At 50.6% G+C, this 22,963-nt stretch overlaps 1 protein-coding gene across 3 annotated transcripts in view; it reads right to left on the bottom strand.

Annotated features, from left to right (window-relative positions):
* Positions 1-22,963, bottom strand: part of DHX57 (DExH-box helicase 57) — a 149,058-nt gene that overhangs the window by 92,897 nt on the left and 33,198 nt on the right. For all 3 annotated transcript variants that reach the window (XM_075339468.1, XM_075339470.1, XM_075339469.1), the window contains exons 6-11: positions 18,103-18,311; positions 17,283-17,404; positions 16,997-17,192; positions 9,419-9,543; positions 9,173-9,306; positions 1,631-1,685 (exon numbers count right to left, since the gene is read on the bottom strand). In XM_075339468.1, the coding sequence (XP_075195583.1) occupies positions 1,631-1,685; positions 9,173-9,306; positions 9,419-9,543; positions 16,997-17,192; positions 17,283-17,404; positions 18,103-18,311 (841 nt within the window). The remainder of the gene's footprint in view (positions 1-1,630; positions 1,686-9,172; positions 9,307-9,418; positions 9,544-16,996; positions 17,193-17,282; positions 17,405-18,102; positions 18,312-22,963) is intronic.

Here is a 22,963-nt window from a genome sequence, read left to right as displayed (position 1 = left end):
AGGACGATGTTGCATAGCCAGCATCAGGTTCTGGGAACTGTGCCCATTCCGGGGGACTGGGAGCCGTAGGCTCTGGGCTGGCAGCGGTTGCTGCGGTGGTGGCGGGGAAGGGTAAGCTACAGGGGCACCGGACTCACAGAAGGAAGAGGTGCTATCATCCCCTAGTAGCTCAGCGTCTTATAGTTGTTGCTGTAGTTGTGCAGGGCATAAAACATGTGACTGCAGTCCCTGGCTGATGAGCCACAAACTGATTGTAATGAGGGAGCAATGCTCTGCATAGCTAATATGCAAGTGAGGCTATAACTCACCCAGAACACTGATAGCCCTCCCCCCCTCCTCCTGTGTCACAGTTCCTGTGGGAAGGAGGAAGCCAGCTCTGAGAGACGCCCACAGACTCTGATCACAACAAGAGGGAGCAATGCTCTGCAGAGCCTGTCGGGGGGCGTGGCTTATCGAGTTTTGGAGGTGACGGGGTTAGCTCTGACAAGAAGGCATAAGAAAATATAATAAACAAAAAAACAAAAAAATTGTGGGAATGGACACCCCTTCCCTCCTCCAGCCCTATAAGTCTACCACAGCTGCGGCTGCACTGAGTCCTGAGAGCTCTCCCCTCCCCCCGCCACAGGTGGAATGCTATGCAGGAGTCTGCAATCACAGCCCATGTGCATCCAGTCAGTGTAACCTTTGCTCAATTTCCTGTCAGGGAGCCAGTGTGCAGATTCTGACGCCTGCTGTGCCCAGTCACAAAACTTGTATCAACTCGGACCCTGCCAGAGGGAGTGAGGAAGTTTTCATCTGCTCTGTGCTCTGGAAAAATCGGAATGATCTCACCTCAGCTCCTGTGGAGATGGCAGTCTGATGGAGATGGCAGTCTGATGCCTGGCCACACTTGGTGCAGAACGTGTATTAACTCAGAGCCTGCAAGAGGGGCTGAGGAAGTTTTCATCTACTCTGGGCTCTGGAAAATCAGTGCCATGAGACCTGTCGTCCAGTGAGTAACAGCCCAGGATCCAGCGTCGCAGGAGGGGGTACGGGGAGGCGACACTCCGCGTTCCCGCCTGTTGATGGTTTTGGGAAATCGGTCCCCGAAGGAACCGTCACCCTCTAAAAACAAAAAATTCTTGCTGCAGTAGTCTGCAGAGATGTGCCTCCTATAGACACTAAGCTAAAACTGAAGTAGCCTGGCTGGGCCAGGGGGTGTATACTGCAGGGGAGGAGCTAACATCTTTGCATCTACTTAGTGTCCTCCTATGGATAAGCAGCATAACACCCATGGTCCTGTATCCCCCAATGAGGCATCAGAGAAAATATAATAATATGTGTTCTGTTGTAATCCAGTGTCCAGTTCAAAATGTGTAGCTGGAATACTGTTGAATACTCATTGTCTATGGAACTGCTGGAAAGTTGAGAGCTGCATTCGGATTTCTTCGGCAGTACCACAGACAATTAATACAGCGGCAATTATGCCGCTCTATTCACTGCACATTGATGTTCTATTCAGATGCCGCATTCTGGTGACTGATGGGGGTCCAACAGCTTAGACCCCTATCATTAAAGACATTGTCACCTCTCAGGTGGATTGGTGATAATTTCTTGCACTCATAATAACCCTTTAAGTTTTATACTTCACCTTGTTTTGGAAATAGCATCTTCCAAGAAATATTGGTCCACTGGGAAAGTACGACCTGCAATATAAAACATTCAGTCACTTTACATATATATGGTACACTCCGTTTAGCAAATTCATACTTATTTGTTTTCAATAGTACCAAACCCTATGGGGGCCAGTGGGTTGATAAACAGGGTGCAGAAATAACATGATATATAAAACATACAATACCACTTTCACCAGGAAAATCGATCAGTATCTTTTCCCAGTGAAGCTATAGAAACTTCACTTTATTCCAATGGGTACAATTTGTCATAAGATTTGTTTTTATTATTGAGGGGTTGTTTTTTCTATAGGTGTATATATATATTTTTTGTTATACAGGATAAAGAGAATTTTGTTTACTTACCGTAAATTCTTTTTCTTATAGTTCCGACATGGGAGACCCAGACCATGGGTGTATAGCTTCTGCCTCCGGAGGACACACAAAGTACTACACTAAAAAGTGTAGCTCCTCCCTCCGAGCATATACACCCCCTGGATGACCAAATCTAGCCAGTTTAGTGCAAAAGCTGAAGGAGGACATCCACCCACAAGTAGAGACAGAGCAAAACCTGGAACAACCGGAACCTCTGACTACAACAACAGCCGGTGAAAACGCACGGAACAAGAAAACTGCCAACAGGCAACAGGGAGGGTGCTGGGTCTCCCATGTCGGAACTATAAGAAAAAGAATTTACGGAAAGTAAACAAAATTCTCTTTTTCTTCATCGTTCCTTATGGGAGACTCAGACCATTGGACGTCTCAAAGCAGTCCATGGGTGGGAAATAAACAGAAAACTGAGAAGTAGGCAAAACCTAACTTCACAAATGGGCGACAGCCGCCTGAAGGATGCGTCTGCCCAAGCTCGCATCTGCCGAAGCATGAGCATGCACTTGGTAGTGCTTTGAAAAGGTGTGCAGACTAGACCAAGTGGCAGCCTGACAGACCTGCTGAGCCGTAGCCTGGTGCCTGAAAGCCCAAGAGGCACCGACAGCTCTGGTCGAGTGTGCCTTGATCCCCTGCGGGGGAGGCACCTGAGTACTCTGGTAGGCATCGGATATGGCTGACCTAATCCAACGAGCTAGGGTCGGTTTAGAAGCCGAGAGACCCTTGCGCTGACCTGTGGTCAGCACAAAAAGAGAGGTGCACCGCCTAAGAACAGCGGTGCGTGACACATAGATCCGGAGCGCCCGCACCAGATCTAAAGTATGCAACGCTTTCTCAAAGCGATGCACAGGAGCCGGACAAAAGGAAGGCAATGAAATTTCCTGGTTAAGGTGGAAGGGAGACACCACCTTAGGGAGAAAGTCCGGAGTCGGACGGAGAACTACCTTGTCTTGGTGAAAAACCAAAAAAGGTGACTCCGAAGAGAGCGCAGCCAAATCAGAGACTCTCCTGAGAGAAGTTATGGCCACCAGAAAGACGACTTTCTGAGAAAGTCGAAACAAAGAAACCTCCCTAAGAGGCTCAAAAGGGGGTTTCTGCAAGGCCGTGAGGACCAGATTAAGGTCCCAGGGATCCAGAGGCTGCCGGTAAGGCGGAATGATGTGAGATGCGCCATGCATGAAGGTGCGCACCTGAGCCAGCCGGGCGATACGCCGCTGGAACAACACTGACAGAGCCGAGACCTGTCCCTTGAGGGAATTGAGGGATAGTCCTAGTTGCAGACCAGACTGCAGGAAGGACAGAAGGGTCGTCAGGGAAAAAGGCCAAGGGGCATGGCCGGAAGAACGACACCAGGACAGGAAAATTCTCCAAGTCCTGTGGTAAATTTTGGCAGAGGAAGACTTCCGAGCCTGAGTCATAGTGGAGATGACTTCGGGAGGAATGCCGGAAGCCGTCAGGATCCAGGACTCAAGAGCCACGCCGTCAATCTGAGAGCTGCAGAATTCTGGCGGAAAAAACGGACCTTGTGAGAGAAGGTCTGGGCGGTCCGGGAGATGCCACGGCACCTCTACGGACAGGCGGAGCAGGTCTGGGTACCAAGCTCTACTGGGCCACTCTGGAGCAATGAGTATGACCCGACGACCCTCCATTCTGATCTTGCGCAGGACTCTGGGCAAGAGAGCTAGAGGGGGAAACACGCAAGACAGACGGAACTGGGACCAATCCTGAACCAGCGCGTCCGCTGCAAAGGCCTGAGGATCGTGGGAGCGAGCCACGTAAACCGGGACCTTGTTGTTGTGCCGGGATGCCATTAGATCCACTTCCGGAGTGCCCCACTTGCGGCAGATCGACCGGAACACTGCCGGATGCAGAGCCCACTCGCCGCTGTCCACGGTTTGACGGCTGAGATAATCTGCCTCCCAGTTTTCTATGCCTGGGATGTGGACTGCGGATATGGTGGACTTGGAGTCCTCCGTCCACTGAAGGATGCGTTGAACCTCCAACATTGCCAGGCGGCTGCGAGTCCCGCCCTGGTGATTGATGTAGGCAACTGCTGTCGCGTTGTCTGACTGGACTCGAATGTGCTTGCCCGCCAACAGGTGGTGAAAGGCTACGAGAGCTAGGAGCACAGCTCTGATTTCCAGCACATTGATCGAGAGGGCTGATTCGGACGGAGTCCAAGTGCCCTGTGCTCGGTGGTGGAGAAATACTGCTCCCCAGCCGGATAGACTGGCATCCGTGGTGAGAATCACCCAGGACGGGATCAGGAAGGAGCGTCCCTGAGACAGAGAGAGGGGCCGAAGCCACCACTGAAGAAAGCTCCTGGTCTGTGGCGACAGAGCCACCAACCTGTGCAAGGAAGAAGTCCGCTTGTCCCAACAGCGGAGAATGTCCAGCTGCAGAGGACGCAGATGGAACTGGGCAAAGGGAACCGCTTCCATTGACGCCACCATCTGACCCAGCACCTGCATGAGGTGCCTGATGGAATGACGGCGGGGCCTCAACAGAGAGCGCACCGCCAGATGGAGGGACTGCTGTTTGACTAAGGGCAGCTTCACAAGTGCCGGCAGAGTCTCGAATTGCATCCCTAGGTACGTAAGTTTTTGGGTCGGGGTCAGAGTGGACTTGGGCAGATTGACAAGCCACCCGAATTGAACAAGCGTGGCGAGAGTGAGCGAGACACTCCGCTGACAGTCTGCACTGGATGAAGCCTTGACAAGAAGGTCGTCCAGGTAAGGAATCACTGCCAACCCCTGGGAGGTGCAGAACCGAAACCACTGCTGCCATGACCTTGGTAAATACTCGAGGGGCTGTGGCTAACCCGAAGGGGAGAGCCACGAATTGGAAATGTTCCTCTCTAATTACAAAACGTAGCCAACGCTGGTGTGAAACTGCAATTGGCACATGCAGATAGGCATCACTGATGTCGATGGATGCCAGGAAATCTCCTTGGGTCATTGAGGCAATGACTGATCGCAGAGACTCCATGCGAAAATGCCGCACCTGAACATGCTTGTTGAGAAGCTTGAGATCCAGGATGGGCCGGAAGGAACCGTCCTTTTTGGGGACTAGGAAGAGATTTGAGTAGAAACCTCTGAACCGTTCCCGGGCGGGAACCGGTACAATTACTCCGTTGGCCTGCAAGGATGCCACGGCCTGAGAGAAGGCGGCGGCCTTGGAGCAGGGGGGGAGTTGACAGAAAGAATCTGTTTGGCGGGCTGGAAGAGAATTCTATCCTGTAGCCGTGGGAGATGATATCCCGCACCCACTGATCGGAGACGTGTTGAAACCACACGTCGCCAAAGTGGGAGAGCCTGCCACCGACCAAGGACGTTGCTGGCTCGGCCAGATAGTCAAGAGGAGGCTGCCTTGGTGGCAGCAGCTCCTGCGGACCTTTGTGGACGCGGCTTCTTGCGCCAGGTGGGCTTCTGGTCCTTGGCTGAGTTAGTGGACGAGGCCGAGGGCTTAGAGGACGACCAGTTAGAAGAACGAAAGGAACGAAACCTCGACTGGTTCCTGCCCTGGACAGGTTTCCTGGATTTAGTCTGTGGCAAGGAAGTACTCTTCCCGCCAGTAGCCTCCTTAATTATTTCATCCAGTTGTTCACCGAACAGCCTGGACCCAGCAAATGGGAGCCCAGCAAGGTACTTCTTTGAGGAAGCATCTGCCTTCCACTGTCGAAGCCACAAGATCCTGCGGATAGCGAGGGAATTAGCGGAGGCCACCGCAGTGCGGTGAGAAGCCTCCAGCATGGCAGACATGGCGTAGGCTGAAAAGGCTGAAGCCTGGGAAGTTAAGGCAACCAATTCATGCATAGAGTCCCTAGTGAGGGAATGCATCTCCTCTAGGGAAGCAGAGATAGCTTTGAGAGCCCACACTGCTGCAAAGGATGGGGAGAACGAGGCCCCTGCCGCCTCATAGACAGACTTGGCCAGGAGGTCAACCTGGCGGTCAGTGGGATCCTTAAGTGAGGTGCCATCAGCCACAGATACAACTGTCCGGGCTGAGAGTCTAGACACCGGAGGGTCTACCTTTGGTGAGTGAGCCCACTCCTTGACCACCTCTGGTGGAAAAGGAAAACGGTCATCAGAACCACGCTTTGGGAAGCGTTTGTCAGGACAGGCTCTGGGCTTGGACACAGTGGCTTGAAAACTGGAGTGGTTAAAGAACACACTCCTTGTTCTCTTAGGCAAGGTAAACTGGTGCTTTTCTGCCAGAGAGGGTTGCTCCTCTGATACTGGCGGATTGAGGTCCAGTACGGAATTAATGGACGCAATCAAATCACTAACATCCGCATCACCCTCGGTCAGATCAATGGGGCACATGGAGGTAGCGTCCGAGCCCCCAGTAAAGACATCCTCCTCGTCCTGCGAGTCGGCTCGTGAATCGGAGCCACGGGACGAGGAAGGAGAGGGGACCCTGCGTCTCCTTTTAGGAGGACGGGGTCTGGGAGCAGATGAAGAATCCTCTGTGAGCTCTGCAGAGCGAGCCGAAGCAGCAGAGGCGCCCTGAGAAGGGGGCTGATGCATGCTCAGCAGAGTCTGGGACAGCTGTCCCATGGAGTCGGCAAAGGACTGGGAGATAGCCTTAGAAAACGAATCTACCCAAGCCGGGGGTTCAGCCACCGGGGCCGGAGCAGCCGGAGGGACCACTGGGGAGACTCCAGGCTGAGGCACCACCATGTTAGAGCAGGCATCACAATGTGGATATGTGCTCGGTTCAGGCAGTACGAGCTTACATGCAGTGCATATTGAGTACAGCCTTGCAGCCTTGCTCCTAGTGTGAGACATGCTGCTGAGGTGGAGGCTCTGCAGTAAAGAACACACTCCTTCAGAATGACCCCCAGAGAGTGTATAAGAAAGTCCACAACCAGAGGTTGTGGCTTACCAGACTGTTTTGTGTGCCCTCCGGATCCCACAGCTTGGACCCCCAGACAGGTTGCAGAGATGCAGCAGCCAGCGCCGATCAGTGTGACAGTCTGCACTGGATGAGAACGCTGATAAAATGGCGCCGGAGTGAGGAGGGGGGGCGGGGCCTAGTCCAAGAGCGGGAACCGGAGGGCCAAGGAGATATACAGGGGAGGGAAACATCTGCTCAGAGAGGAGTGTCCTCCCCTGTGCTGAACGGCCGGTGGGCGGCGCCGCACTGTCCCTCTGCATGACTGACATGCAGGGGCAGTGAAAACGAAAGTAGGCCGCATCCGAAGCCGGGGCCTAAATTTTACAATGCGGCCGGCGAGCAGGCACCCTCGGCGCGGTTCTCAGGTGAAAACCGGAGAACCGGCCGGAAATGTCACCAAAGTAACCTGACACACTCTCCCCAACAATAAAGATGCAAAGGACCCCCTGCAATAACGTCTCAAATACTTAGCTTGTGAGACGCAGGGCCAGGTCCCTGAGGGATGAGTGCTCCGTCCGGCAGGGTCCTGAAAGGGCTGCGGATGGAGACCGGTCTCCTGCAAAGCAGTGAGAACCGTGCTGGCTCCCACTTCAAGCCAGAGCCCGAGGGATGGTGAAGGAGCGAGGCATGTAAGGCTCCAGCCTTGAAATCAACCTTAACAACACCGCCGACACAGTGGGGTGAGAAGGGACATGCCGGGGGTCCAGCTTGGACCCGCTTTTCTTCCAACTCTTTAAAATCAAAAATCAAATGAGAATGCATGTGTGGATGTGTGCCTCCTGAACACAAAGCATTGAACTGGCTAGATTTGGTTATCCAGGGGGTGTATATGCTCGGAGGGAGGAGCTACACTTTTTAGTGTAGTACTTTGTGTGTCCTCCGGAGGCAGAAGCTATACACCATGGTCTGGGTCTCCCATAAGGAACGATGAAGAAAGATAATGTTTCTTAGATGCTTATGTTTCAAAACCAGTAGGGTAGCTACCGGAGTGAAAAAGGCAGAGAGTGGTCGCCCCGGGCCCACTTACATGAAAGGGCCCACTTGGACTGACCACCACTCTTAACTGTATCACTGTGCATAGTATGCCAATATAGTTACACTCCGTGGTAGAGCAGTGAGCTATGGTTTCCCTCCATCACCACTCTCTGTTCTGTAGGTTACAAGTTGCTTTAGGCCTACAGAATGTCAGGACTACGCATGACGTCAGAGTTCCAGCACGGGTAGCAAATGACACTATCACGTTACTCCAGCCACGTTAGTATGCTGACTGTGCCTGTGGACGCCTCAGAATCCACGGGGTAAGCAAATATAATATATACCCACACACAAATATATAATATACTCCCCTAAAACAACATCCTGAAGCGTCTACAGGCACAGTCAGCATACCAGCTCATATTTTATTAGTATATTTGAGTGTGGGGGAACTCTGAGATAACGTTATTATTGTATTTGAAGGGGACTCTGGAAAATCACTACTGCATATGGTGAACTGAAGGGGCTTTTATATTATACATGGGGGATATCAGGGCAGTGTAACTATATGTGCAGGGGACATTACTTTAAATAAAGGGAAACTCAGGGGACATCACTACTATATGTGGGGAATTCAGCAATTAATAGTGCTTCAACAAAAGTAATAATGCGCTAAGGCGACACTCCAAGGACAGTATTAGTTTTTAAGAACAAGAATATTAAATGGGCTCTTAGGAGTCAATATTACATTAGAGGGACAATCAAGGTATTGTAAGCATCAAAGGGGCATGCAGAAGGCAATATTAACTTTCATGGAGGAGAGAGAGGGGAAACATGAGCATTACCATGTTCTAGAGCACTCACACAGGGCATTAATATATTCTAGGATAGAATTTTACATCTATAAGGCACTAAGGTGCTATTTTTTACTATGTAAGGAGCACAGTAGTGGGATTAATTATTATGTGGGGCACTAAGAGGAGTACTCTTACTGTGTGCCACAGCAGGTCCAGTAATGGGGACAAATATGGGAGCTGGAGGCTCAATATTGGGGTGACAGAAGGAACTGGTAATTGATAAAGATTGTGCTGCAATTGGGAGAACCCATTAAAACCCAAAATATCTAATGTTGTGACCTTATTTACAATAAAAAAAAACTAAAGTATGTGTTCTCTTATTTTTATGATCATGTGGATAATGGCTCATTTATTTTTGTAAATTAATATGACTAGACCGGTATGAGTGACTTTTTTGCTTACCAGGTATATGTATAACTGGGCATCCATAGAAGTACTGAGAAAACAGCTCGGCATTTACGGTGGCGCTCATGAGCAAAATTTTTAGATCTGGTCTCTGAATCGTGACATCTTTCAAAACTAAAAGCAGAAAGTCACTAGGTGAAAGAAAATGAAAAGATAAGCATAATGTAATGTAGAGTTCCCTAATAATGCCACAGGGAAACATATTGGTCATTTCTGGTGCCAAGGACTAGTTTGTAATCCTACCTTTCCTCTGTCCTCTCATGGACTTCATCCACAATCACATGAGTGACACCATGCAATGCGACATCACCTTCAAGCCGCCTCAACAAGACACCCGCTGTGCAATACAAAAGTCTGGTTGCGGAAGACTGCAAACAGAAGGAAACGGGAATTGTAAAGGTCTTTTTCTTCTTTCCCAAGAATATAAACACCTATAGGCACAATGTATAGGTCAATAGCCCATAAATCAACACAAGTATAAAAACATTTTATTGTGGTTGGTAACAAAAGAAAATTCCTCAGTGGATCCAGACCACAAGACAAAGATGGTGCCGATAAATCTACCCCAAGAAAGGATATTGGAGGTTCAACCTGTCATCTCATCCCCAAAGAAGGGAATTTTGTTTACTTACCGTAAATTCCTTTTCTTCTAGCTCCAATTGGGAGACCCAGACAATTGGGTGTATAGCTATTGCCTCTGGAGGCCACACAAAGTATTACACTTAAAAGTGTAAGGCCCCTCCCCTTCTGGCTATACACCCCCAGTGGGATCACTGGCTCACCAGTTTTAGTGCCAAAGCAAGAAGGAGGAAAGCCAATAACTGGTTTAAAGACCAATTCAATCCGAGGAAACATCGGAGAACTGAACCATACCACATGAACAACATGTGTACCCGAAAAAACAGAAAAACCCCGAGAAAACAGGGCGGGTGCTGGGTCTCCCAATTGGAGCTAGAAGAAAAGGAATTTACGGTAAGTAAACAAAATTCCCTTCTTCTTTGTCGCTCCATTGGGAGACCCAGACAATTGGGATGTCCAAAAGCAATCCCTGGGTGGGTAAAAGAATACCTCATGATAGGGCCGTCAAACGGCCCTCTCCTACAGGTGGCCAACCGCCGCCTGAATGACTTATCTACCTAGGCTGGCGTCTGCCGAAGCGTAGGTATGCATCTGATAATGCTTGGTAAAAGTAAGTAGACTCGACCAGGTGGGTGCCTGACACACCTGCTGAGCCGTAGCCTGGTGCCGTAATGCCCAGGATGCACCCACGGCTCTGGTAGAATGGGCCTTCGGCCTTGAGAGAACCAGAAGCCCAGTAGAACTGTAGGTTTCAAGAATTGGTTCCTCGAGCCCCCGAGCAAGGGTGGATCTGGAAGCTTGCGACTGTTTACGCCGACCAGCGACAAGGACAAAGAGTGCATCCGGGTGGCGCAGGAGCGCCATGCGGGAAGTAGAACCTGAGTGCTCTCACCAGAACCAACAGATGCAAATCTTTCTGAAATTGATGGACTGGACGAGGACACAAAGAAGGTGAGGTGATATCCTGATTGATATGAAAATGGGATACCACCTTAGGGAGAAATTCCGGAACCGGACGCAGAACTACCCTGTCCTGGTGAAGGACCAGGAAGGGAGTTTGTATGAGAGCGTTGCTAGCTCGGAAACTCTCCTAAGAGACGAGACCGTTACTAGAAGGCCACTTCCCGTGAAAAACGGGAAGGGAGACATCCTTCAAAGGCTCGAAAGGCGGCATCTGGAGAGCAATTAGAACCTTGTTCAGATCTCAGGGCTCTAACGGCCGCTTGTACGGAGTGCTGAGAAGACAAACTCCCCGTAGGAACGTGCGTACCTGAGGAAGTCGTCGTTTCTGAAAAAATACAGATAGCGCTGAGACTTGTCCCTAAAGGGAACTGAGCGACAACCCATTTTCCTACCTAGATTGCAGGAAGGAAGGAAACATAGACGATGCAACCGGCCAGGGAGAAACACCCTGCGCCGAGCACCGAGATAAGAACATCTTCCACGTCCTGTGGTCAATCTTGGCGGACGTTGGTATGCTAGCCTGTCTCATGGTGGCAACCACGTCCTGAGGTAATCCTGACGACACTAGGTTCCAGGACTCAATGCCACACCATCCGGTTGAGGGCCGTAGAATTCAAATGGAAGAATGGCCCTTGAGACAGCCAGTCTGATTGGTCTGGTAGTGCCCCCGGTTAGCCTACCGTGAGGCACCACAGAACCGAGTACCACAACATCCTCGGCCAATTTGTAGCGACGAGGATGGCGCGGCCGCAGTCGGTCTTGATCTAGCGCAGTACTCTGGGCAACAATGCCAGAGGTGGCACCTAAGGTAGCTGGAACTGCGACCAATGCTGAACTAAGGCGTTTGCCGCCAGAGCTCGATGATTGTGAAACCGTGCCATGAAGCTGGCACATTGTTGTTGTGCCGTGACGCCATTAGATCGACGTCCGGCCTCTGTCAGCGGCGCCAGATCTCCTGAAACCCGTCCGGGTGAGGAGACCATACTCTTTCGGCCACACCTCAGCGACTTAGGAAGTCAGCTTCCTAGTTTCCACACTTGGGATGTGAATTGTGGATATGGTGGATGCCGTGTCTTCCACCCACATCAGAACCTGCCGGACTTCCTGGAAGGCTTGCCGGTTGCGCGTTCTACCTTGGTGGTTGATGTATGCCACCGCTGTGGAGCTGTCCGACTGAAGTCGGATATGCTTGCTTTCCAGCCGCTGTTGGAAGGATTGTAGGGCAAGATACACTGCTCTGTGTTCAAGAACATTGATCTGAAGAGTGGACTCTTGCTGAGTCCACGTACCCTGAGCGCTGTAGTGGAGAAAAACTGCTCCCCACCCTGATAGACTCGCGTCTGTCGTAACTATCGCCCAGGACGGGGATAGGAAGGACCTTCTTTTTGACCAAGAGGTGAGAAGAAGCCACCACCGTAGAGATTCCTTGGCCGCCTGAGAAAGAACGACGACTCTGTTGAGGGACGTCGACTCCTCGTCCCATTGGCGGAGAATGTCCCATTGTAGTGGACGCAGTAAAACTGCGCGAAAGGAACTGCCTCCATTGCTACCATCTTACGTAGGAAGTGCATGAGGCGTCTCAATGTGTGCGACTGGTTCTTAAAGAAGAGCTTGCAGCCCGTAGTGAATGCTGTTTGTCTAGCGGCAGCTTCACTATCGCTGAGAGAGTAAGAAACTCTATGCCTAGATATGTTATCGATAGGGTCGGGGTCGGATCTGACTTTAAAAAGTTGATGATCCACCCAAAACTCTAGAGAGTCTCCAGCGCAACGTTCGGGCAGTGTTGGCATGTTTCCTAAGAGAGTGCCTTGACAAGTAGATCGTCTAAATACGGGACCACAGAGTGACCCTGAGAGTGCAGGACTGTGACTACTGCTGCCCTGACCTTGGCGAAGACCAGTTGGACTGTCGCTAGCCGGAAGGTAGAGCTACGAACAGAGGGTGTTCGTCTCCTATAACGAAGCGTAGAAACGCTAGTGCTCTGGATCAATCGGCACGTGTGGATAAGCATCCTTGATGCCTAATGATGCTAGGAAATATCCTTGGGACCTTGAGGCGATGACATGGCGGAGGGATTCCATCCGGAACCGCCTGGTGTGCACGAGCTTGCTGAGCATTTTTAGATCCAGAACGGGACGGAACGGCCCGTTGTTATAGGTACCGCAAAAAATTTGGGGTAAAAACCGTGACCTTGTTCCTGAAGAGGAACGGGGGTCATCACTCTTTCTGCCTATAGAGTGCACCCTGTTTGCAGAAGAGCAGCGGCCCGGCCGGGAGGTGGAGAAATTCTGAAGAATCGAGTTGGAGGACGAGAAGTGAGCTCTATCCTGTACCCGTGAGACAGAATGTCTCACACTCAATGGTCATTGACCTATGGCAGCTAAATATCGCCAAGGCGGGAGAGCCTGCTACCGACCGAGGCCGCAAGTCATGAGGAAGCCGCCTTGGAAGCGGGTTTTCAGACTGTCGCTTTTTTGGGCGAGACTGAGCCCGCTAAGAATCTTAGCTCCTCTGATCCTTTTGAGTCCACATTGGACGAGGAAAAATGGGACCTGCCCGAGCCTCGAAAAGGCCGAAAACCCCGACTGCCTCTTGCTCTGTTGGGGTTTGTTGTGTCCGGGCTGAGGAAAGGATGAATCCTTACCCCTGGACTGTTTGATGGTTACATCCAACGCTCACCAAACAGTCGGTCAGCAGAAAAAGGCAACTGGTTAGGCAACCTTTTTTGGAAGCAGAATCTGCCTTCCATTCACTTAACGATCAGACCAGGCTCTGCTTAAAAACACGGAGTAGCGGAGGCTACCGCCGCACGGTTCGCAGAGTCCAGGACAACCTGAATCGCGTAAGAAACAAATGCAGACATTTGAGAGGTTAAGGATGCCACCTGCGGCACAGATGTACGTGTAACCGTGTCAATCTGTGTAAGACAAGCTGAAATAGCTTGGAGTGCCCCAAGGGAGAGAATGCCGGAGCCAACGGTGCGCCGACAGCCTCATAGATGGCTTTCGACCAGAGATCCATCTGTCTGTCAGTGGCATCTTTGAGTTTGCAGTTCCATCTCCCACTGCAACTATGGATCTAGCTACAAGCCTGGAGATTGGAGGATGCCGCTCGGGACATTGGGTCCAGTCCTTGACCAAGTCAGGGGACAGGGATAACGTGTATCCTAAGCCGTTTGGAGAAGCGCATATCTGGATAAGCGTGGTGTTCCTGGACTGCCTCTCTGAAGGCAGAGTGGTCCAGAAAAATACGTGAAGCTGACTCCTCCACTGGAGGAGCTGTGAGAAATAACCCACATTCTATAGATGGACGCTATAAGATTATTTACTATGGCGTCACAATCAGGTGTATCCAGATTGAGAGCGGTCTCAGGATCAGAATCCTGAGCCGCTACTTCCGCCTCATTACACAGCGAGTCCTTCTGTTAGGACCCTGATGAAACCGAGGCCGCTCATAGCGAGCCCACTTAGGCTGTCTGGGACTGACGTCCGTGCAGAGCCGTGACTCTGGGATGCGTGTGACATTCCCGGAGCTGTTAGTTATTCACACTGAGGGGGGCCATGGATCAATGATTCAACAGTGCCCATATTGTGAGAGACATGTCCGGACTGCTAGGCTTCTAGTATCATAGCCATAGTCTCAGAAAATCTGTCAGTAAATACTGCAGACACCGTCCTCATCCCCTGGCCATTAGTGCATACAATGGGAGTCTATGTAACCTGCCGGCCGTGTAGCCGTACATGCTGTACCAGCTGTATAGAAAAACATGTGGTTCTGCACCTTTGTTTTACACAGAGAATATGCTGATAACTCCTCCGCATAATCCAGGAGGGTATATACAACGTGCGAGCAAACAGTGCAATGTATATAGTACAAGCATATCTATAAGTGCACTTCTGCACTAGTGGGGTTAGCACCACAGGTGCTGCTTAACGCCTGTCACAGCGATTGTGTGACTATCAGAATGCCAGGGTCTTCCACACTTGTCTCTGTATCGTACAGAAACTGACACTAATGGCTGCCGGTGTCCTTGTAGAGAAGGAAGCCGTGGGCGTGCCTGAGAAAGTGCGGGAATCCGGATTCACAGTGCACACAGTGAGAGGGGTGGAGTATGCAAAACATACTCCAGCTCTCAGCTCTGCTCTATGCAGCGTCACGCCCCTACCCTGACTGTCAGGGCTGTGGGCGGTAACGAAGGGAGACTAGGCCCAGAAGCCGGGGACTCGAGTTAACAGCGCGGCCGCCGTAAAAGCGCGGGCCGCGCTGAAGTCCCCGGCGCACCACAAGTGCCAGCCGCGCCGCAGTTCCAGCGGCCGGCGCGACCGATTCATAGAAGTGGCCAGCGTCCCGCCCCTCTCCTGACTGGCAGGTCTGGGGGCGGGAACGAACGGAAGCAGGCCGCAAAAGCCGGGGACTCTAGTTATCAGCGCGGCCGCCGTAAAAGCGCGGGCCGCGCTGAAGTCCCCGGCGCACCACAAGTGCCAGCCGCGCCGCTGCCAGCGGCCGGCGCGAGCGATTCCTGGAAGTGGCCAGTGTCCCGCCCCTCTCCTGACTGGCAGGTCTGGGGGCGGGAACGAACGGAAGCAGGCCGCAAAAGCCGGGGACTCTAGTTATCAGCGCGGCCGCCGTAAAAGCGCAGGCCGCGCTGAAGTCCCCGGCGCACTACAAGTGCCAGCCGCGCCGCAGTCCCAGCGGCCGGCGCGACCAATTCCCATAAGTGAGCCTGCTTCAGCAAAGCTGAATGAGGCCATGGCACAGGCGCCGCAGCGCTGATGTCCCCCGGCGCACTACAACACCCAGCATGCTGCGGTGTGAGCGCCAAATGCACGGGGACACAGAGTACCTTGAGGAAGCAGGGCCATGTCCCTGATGTACTCCGCTCCATCCAGCATCTTCTCCAGGGGCTGTAGATGGAGCACGGTCTCAGTGCCTGGAGACCGGTAAATCCCACTTCACCCAGAGCCCTGTAAAAAGGGATGGGGAAGGAATCAGCATGTGGGCTCCTGCCGCCGTACCCGCAATGGGTACCTCAACCTTACAAACACCTCCGACATACAGTGGGGTGAGAAGGGAGCATGCTGGGGACACTATATGTGTCCTCTTTTCTTCCATCCGACATAGTCAGCAGCTGCTGCTGACTAAAAAGTGGAGCTATGCGTGGATGTGTTGCCTCCTTCGCACAAAGCACAAAACTGGTGAGCCAGTGATCCCACTGGGGGTGTATAGCCAGAAGGGGAGGGGCCTTACACTTTTAAGTGTAATACTTTGTGTGGCCTCCAGAGGCAATAGCTATACACCCAATTGTCTGGGTCTCCCAATGGAGCGACAAAGAAAACAACTGTTTCCCCCCCCCAGCCTAAGAGGAGGTTAGTATATGATGAGGCACATAGGCTCCCCATCGCCATTCCCCTGAGCTGGTGGAAGTTTCTTGTGATCAAACAGGAAGTAGATCTTCAGGAAAAATGCTCAAGTTTTCCATTGACTTCCATTATACTAGGTACACAAGTGGAGCCTGTCCGACTATTTGTTACGAGTACGGAGCACTTTAGCATGGTAGTGCTCGCTCATCACTAGCCACAACAGTAGAAAGCCAAGTTTAAGGTGGCTTTGCAAAGCATCTGCAGTATAAATTTACTGTATATACCAAGAAAGCTGCACACACCGACACATTCATCCAACAAAGATCAAATTTCACCTTCATTTTGGTGTTCAGTGTTATGTCTTGTACATCTTTACTGTATAGAACAATTAAAAAATGGTTTTGTTGTTGTTTTTTGGATTTATTTTTTTTTTACAGCTGAATCCTATGATCTACAACACCATCAGTCATTGGGTGCACACCCCCGATTAGTATTTGCAGCATTTTGGACACAGCATGCTATAGTACAAGCACAGTCGATGGGATTTCTAGAAATCCTGTGCCCACTGTGCGTGTTTTTTCCGCAGCAACCACTGACCTGTAGTGCTTCTTTCCAGACCTCAGTGTGTCAATTGTTTGCTGTGGATTCACAAGTGTCCTCCATAAAAAGAACACACGCGAGAGACTGCAGCACACCGAACCCTAATCGTGGGTAACAGCAGCTATGGTCTCCTGCATTCTCCTGCAAAGGAAACTCGCAACCCCGCAGGTCAGGACCCGCTGCGTCCAGGATGCAGTGAGTTCTGATCGTGGGCACATACCCATAGGTTTCCATTAAATATGGCACGCATGTTTACCAGAAGGGGGAAAAAAAAAAAGTGTGTAAAGAACCTATCCTATAAACTCAGCATCCCACTGACCTTAACACTCTCCAGCCTAATCTGATAGCCCACAGAGAGACCAACTCTCTCAGCCCTCTCTTGAGCCACACGTTCCGCTACAGAAATGGCAGATATCCTTCGTGGCTGTGTACACACGATGTTGGAAACAAGGCCGACAGATCCTTGCAATGAAGCATCTAGTATAAACTGTGGGATCTGGGTGGTCTTACCGCATCTAGAGAGAAAAATCGTAACAATAATAAACATTGAACTTTGGACTAAAACCAATGGTGGTTTCTTAATGAATTCTATATGCACGGCTTACCCAGTCATCCCACATACAACCAGAACCTGATGCTTTTCCAGGCTTTTCAGTATGGAATCTTGTTGGTCCCATGCTGGCAGCTTCATCCGCTCTTGCAGCATAGATTGGTAACTTTTAGAAGCCTGGTAACATAAAAGTCAAGTTAATGCCATTTCTTAATAACAAACACCCACTAATAAAAGTCAGATCTAAAGAAGGTCCAAAGAGTTTTCCCTTTTCAGTACAACTAATACAGCGCCTATAGCTTGCTAAGGACCCATATTGCAACAGCCGAGAAGCTTGGATTTGTAAAGAGCTACATAGAGTGTTTTTCCATTACAAATTCATACAATATATCAGGGAATGCTCCTGCAAATACAATAAGAGCATTGATCCTCCAAGTAAGCATATTGTTGGGGGCAACATACAGCAACACCCAGGATGCCTGTGGGTCTATAATACATACCTCTAAAGGATAGTATATTGTCTGACTTTGCCTTATGTAGAAAACAGAGACAAATGTCCCCCAAATTCTTAATCCTATATACGTGATAAAGGCATGACAGATGAGCTCTCATTTAACTTCTAGGTATCTGCTCATTAAAAGGTGTAACCCATCCATATGCCCAATAAGCGGCTAACCCCAGGCAACATTAGCTGCTTTTTGGATTTTTTAGAGCCAGTTTGCAACAATTAGATGATTGCCACAGTGGCCCCAATCTGACAGGTGTGGTCTGTATACATTACACAGCCAGTCAGTCTGTATATGTTTGCTGTAGAGTAAATGTACAGCCATTCACAGTGTCCTGAGTGAGTGTCCTGTGGAAGATGAGATAGTTACCCGCTTTGTCTTGAAGTGTTTACAGATCTTGGCATTCTCTGTAAGTAAGGCTTTGGGGTTGCTGTATTTTTTGGCCTGTTTTTTCCTGAGATTGACATAACTTTCATTTTCTACAACCACAGTCTCCGACTCCAAATCATCCAGTTCGTCATCTTCTGTCTGGGTAAGTTTACTAAGCTCTTCCCTTACAATATTCAACTCTCTTTTCCCTAAAAAAAGAGAAAACAAGTTAGGCGTACTGCTACACGAGTTAAGACTATCACGAGGAAATACTACAGGGGCCTTATTAATTCTCATAAATAAATAGCAAGGTTGAGACCAATAAAAACTAATTTTTAGCTCAGGAATTCTTTTTTTTTCTGGATGTGACTTTATAATGTCACAAGTTTTTCTGTTTAAGTGATGTTGAAATAGTTCTGAAACTTTTTACCTACATATTTAACTACAAGTCCAGCAATACCTTAATGTAGCCAGTCTGTTCCTCCATTAGTAAGAAATTAGTTTTTGAATTGATATGCATATGATGCTACTGTAGCTCTGAAGCCTCTGTCACTCCAGCTCTATTTCCCGCCCAGTGCAGGATCTTCCTACTTAACTGACAGCTCCTTTGCCTGAAGTCACACACACTATAGAGGCTGTAAGTCAAGCAATGAGCAGAAAGCGATGGGCAAGGAATAGAGCTGGAGTGACATAGGCTTCAAATTTACCACTGTACTTCAGCCTCATTTGTGCATCAACTCAAATGCTGATTTCTCAGAAATGGGAAGAAGGGAATTTTGTTTACTTACCGTAAATTCCTTTTCTTCTAGCTCCAATTGGGAGACCCAGACAATTGGGGTGTATAGCTATTGCCTCTGGAGGCCACACAAAGTATTACACTTAAAAGTGTAAGGCCCCTCCCCTTCTGGCTATACACCCCCAGTGGGATCACTGGCTCACCAGTTTTAGTGCCAAAGCAAGAAGGAGGAAAGCCAATAACTGGTTTAAAGACCAATTCAATCCGAGGAAACATCGGAGAACTGTACCATACCACATGAACAACATGTGTACCCGAAAAAACAGAAAAACCCCGAGAAAACAGGGCGGGTGCTGGGTCTCCCAATTGGAGCTAGAAGAAAAGGAATTTACGGTAAGTAAACAAAATTCCCTTCTTCTTTGTCGCTCCATTGGGAGACCCAGACAATTGGGATGTCCAAAAGCAATCCCTGGGTGGGTAAAAGAATACCTCATGATAGGGCCGTCAAACGGCCCTCTCCTACAGGTGGCCAACCACCGCCTGAATGACTTATCTACCTAGGCTGGCGTCTGCCGAAGCGTAGGTATGCATCTGATAATGCTTGGTAAAAGTAAGTAGACTCGACCAGGTGGGTGCCTGACACAACTGCTGAGCCGTAGCCTGGTGCCGTAATGCCCAGGATGCACCCACGGCTCTGATAGAATGGGCCTTCGGCCTTGAGAGAACCAGAAGCCCAGTAGAACTGTAGGTTTCAAGAATTGGTTCCTCGAGCCCCCGAGCAAGGGTGGATCTGGAAGCTTGCGACTGTTTACGCCGACCAGCGACAAGGACAAAGAGTGCATCCGGGTGGCGCAGGAGCGCCATGCGGGAAGTAGAACCTGAGTGCTCTCACCAGAACCAACAGATGCAAATCTTTCTGAAATTGATGGACTGGACGAGGACACAAAGAAGGTGAGGTGATATCCTGATTGATATGAAAATGGGATACCACCTTAGGGAGAAATTCCGGAACCGGACGCAGAACTACCCTGTCCTGGTGAAGGACCAGGAAGGGAGTTTGTATGAGAGCGTTGCTAGCTCGGAAACTCTCCTAAGAGACGAGACCGTTACTAGAAGGCCACTTCCCGTGAAAAACGGGAAGGGAGACATCCTTCAAAGGCTCGAAGGCGGCATCTGGAGAGCAATTAGAACCTTGTTCAGATCTCAGGGCTCTAACGGCCGCTTGTACGGAGTGCTGAGAAGACAAACTCCCCGTAGGAACGTGCGTACCTGAGGAAGTCGTCGTTTCTGAAAAAATACAGATAGCGCTGAGACTTGTCCCTAAAGGGAACTGAGCGACAACCCATTTTCCTACCTAGATTGCAGGAAGGAAGGAAACATAGACGATGCAACCGGCCAGGGAGAAACACCCTGCGCCGAGCACCGAGATAAGAACATCTTCCACGTCCTGTGGTCAATCTTGGCGGACGTTGGTATGCTAGCCTGTCTCATGGTGGCAACCACGTCCTGAGGTAATCCTGACGACACTAGGTTCCAGGACTCAATGCCACACCATCCGGTTGAGGGCCGTAGAATTCAAATGGAAGAATGGCCCTTGAGACAGCCAGTCTGATTGGTCTGGTAGTGCCCCCGGTTAGCTTACCGTGAGGCACCACAGAACCGAGTACCACAACATCCTCGGCCAATTTGTAGCGACGAGGATGGCGCGGCCGCAGTCGGTCCTGATCTAGCGCAGTACTCTGGGCAACAATGCCAGAGGTGGCACCTAAGGTAGCTGGAACTGCGACCAATGCTGAACTAAGGCGTTTGCCGCCAGAGCTCGATGATTGTGAAACCGTGCCATGAAGCTGGCACATTGTTGTTGTGCCGTGACGCCATTAGATCGACGTCCGGCCTCTGTCAGCGGCGCCCGATCTCCTGAAACCCGTCCGGGTGAGGAGACCATACTCTTTCGGCCACACCTCAGCGACTTAGGAAGTCAGCTTCCTAGTTTCCACACTTGGGATGTGAATTGTGGATATGGTGGATGCCGTGTCTTCCACCCACATCAGAACCTGCCGGACTTCCTGGAAGGCTTGCCGGTTGCGCGTTCTTCCTTGGTGGTTGATGTATGCCACCGCTGTGGAGCTGTCCGACTGAAGTCGGATATGCTTGCTTTCCAGCCGCTGTTGGAAGGATTGTAGGGCAAGATACACTGCTCTGTGTTCAAGAACATTGATCTGAAGAGTGGACTCTTGCTGAGTCCACGTACCCTGAGCGCTGTAGTGGAGAAAAACTGCTCCCCACCCTGATAGACTCGCGTCTGTCGTAACTATCGCCCAGGACGGGGATAGGAAGGACCTTCTTTTTGACCAAGAGGTGAGAAGAAGCCACCACCGTAGAGATTCCTTGGCCGCCTGAGAAAGAACGACGACTCTGTTGAGGGACGTCGATTCCTCGTCCCATTGGCGGAGAATGTCCCATTGTAGTGGACGCAGTAAGACTGCGCGAAAGGAACTGCCTCCATTGCTACCATCTTACGTAGGAAGTGCATGAGGCGTCTCAATGTGTGCGACTGGTTCTTAAAGAAGAGCTTGCAGCCCGTAGTGAATGCTGTTTGTCTAGCGGCAGCTTCACTATCGCTGAGAGAGTAAGAAACTCTATGCCTAGATATGTTATCGATAGGGTCGGGGTCGGATCTGACTTTAAAAAGTTGATGATCCACCCAAAACTCTAGAGAGTCTCCAGCGCAACGTTCGGGCAGTGTTGGCATGTTTCCTAAGAGAGTGCCTTGACAAGTAGATCGTCTAAATACGGGACCACAGAGTGACCCTGAGAGTGCAGGACTGTGACTACTGCTGCCCTGACCTTGGCGAAGACCAGTTGGACTGTCGCTAGCCGGAAGGTAGAGCTACGAACAGAGGGTGTTCGTCTCCTATAACGAAGCGTAGAAACGCTAGTGCTCTGGATCAATCGGCACGTGTGGATAAGCATCCTTGATGCCTAATGATGCTAGGAAATATCCTTGGGACCTTGAGGCGATGACATGGCGGAGGGATTCCATCCGGAACCGCCTGGTGTCCACGAGCTTGCTGAGCATTTTTAGATCCAGAACGGGACGGAACGGCCCGTTGTTATAGGTACCGCAAAGAATTTGGGGTAAAAACCGTGACCTTGTTCCTGAAGAGGAACGGGGGTCATCACTCTTTCTGCCTATAGAGTGCACCCTGTTTGCAGAAGAGCAGCGGCCCGGCCGGGAGGTGGAGAAATTCTGAAGAATCGAGTTGGAGGACGAGAAGTGAGCTCTATCCTGTACCCGTGAGACAGAATGTCTCACACTCAATGGTCATTGACCTATGGCAGCTAAATATCGCCAAGGCGGGAGAGCCTGCTACCGACCGAGGCCGCAAGTCATGAGGAAGCCGCCTTGGAAGCGGGTTTTCAGACTGTCGCTTTTTTGGGCGAGACTGAGCCCGCTAAGAATCTTAGCTCCTCTGATCCTTTTGAGTCCACATTGGACGAGGAAAAATGGGACCTGCCCGAGCCTCGAAAAGGCCGAAAACCCCGACTGCCTCTTGCTCTGTTGGGGTTTGTTGTGTCCGGGCTGAGGAAAGGATGAATCCTTACCCCTGGACTGTTTGATGGTTACATCCAACGCTCACCAAACAGTCGGTCAGCAGAAAAAGGCAACTGGTTAGGCAACCTTTTTTGGAAGCAGAATCTGCCTTCCATTCACTTAACGAGCAGACCAGGCTCTGCTTAAAAACACGGAGTAGCGGAGGCTACCGCCGCACGGTTCGCAGAGTCCAGGACAACCTGAATCGCGTAAGAAACAAATGCAGACATTTGAGAGGTTAAGGATGCCACCTGCGGCACAGATGTACGTGTAACCGGGTCAATCTGTGTAAGACAAGCTGAAATAGCTTGGAGTGCCCCAAGGGAGAGAATGCCGGAGCCAACGGTGCGCCGACAGCCTCATAGATGGCTTTCGACCAGAGATCCATCTGTCTGTCAGTGGCATCTTTGAGTTTGCAGTTCCATCTCCCACTGCAACTATGGATCTAGCTACAAGCCTGGAGATTGGAGGATGCCGCTCGGGACATTGGGTCCAGTCCTTGACCAAGTCAGGGGACAGGGATAACGTGT

This window comes from Anomaloglossus baeobatrachus, chromosome 3 (assembly GCF_048569485.1).
Source record: "Anomaloglossus baeobatrachus isolate aAnoBae1 chromosome 3, aAnoBae1.hap1, whole genome shotgun sequence".
In the NCBI taxonomy this organism is placed as follows: Eukaryota; Metazoa; Chordata; class Amphibia; order Anura; family Aromobatidae; genus Anomaloglossus; species Anomaloglossus baeobatrachus.
Note: the sequence above shows the minus strand (reverse complement) of the source record. Positions and strands in the feature narration are given on the sequence as shown.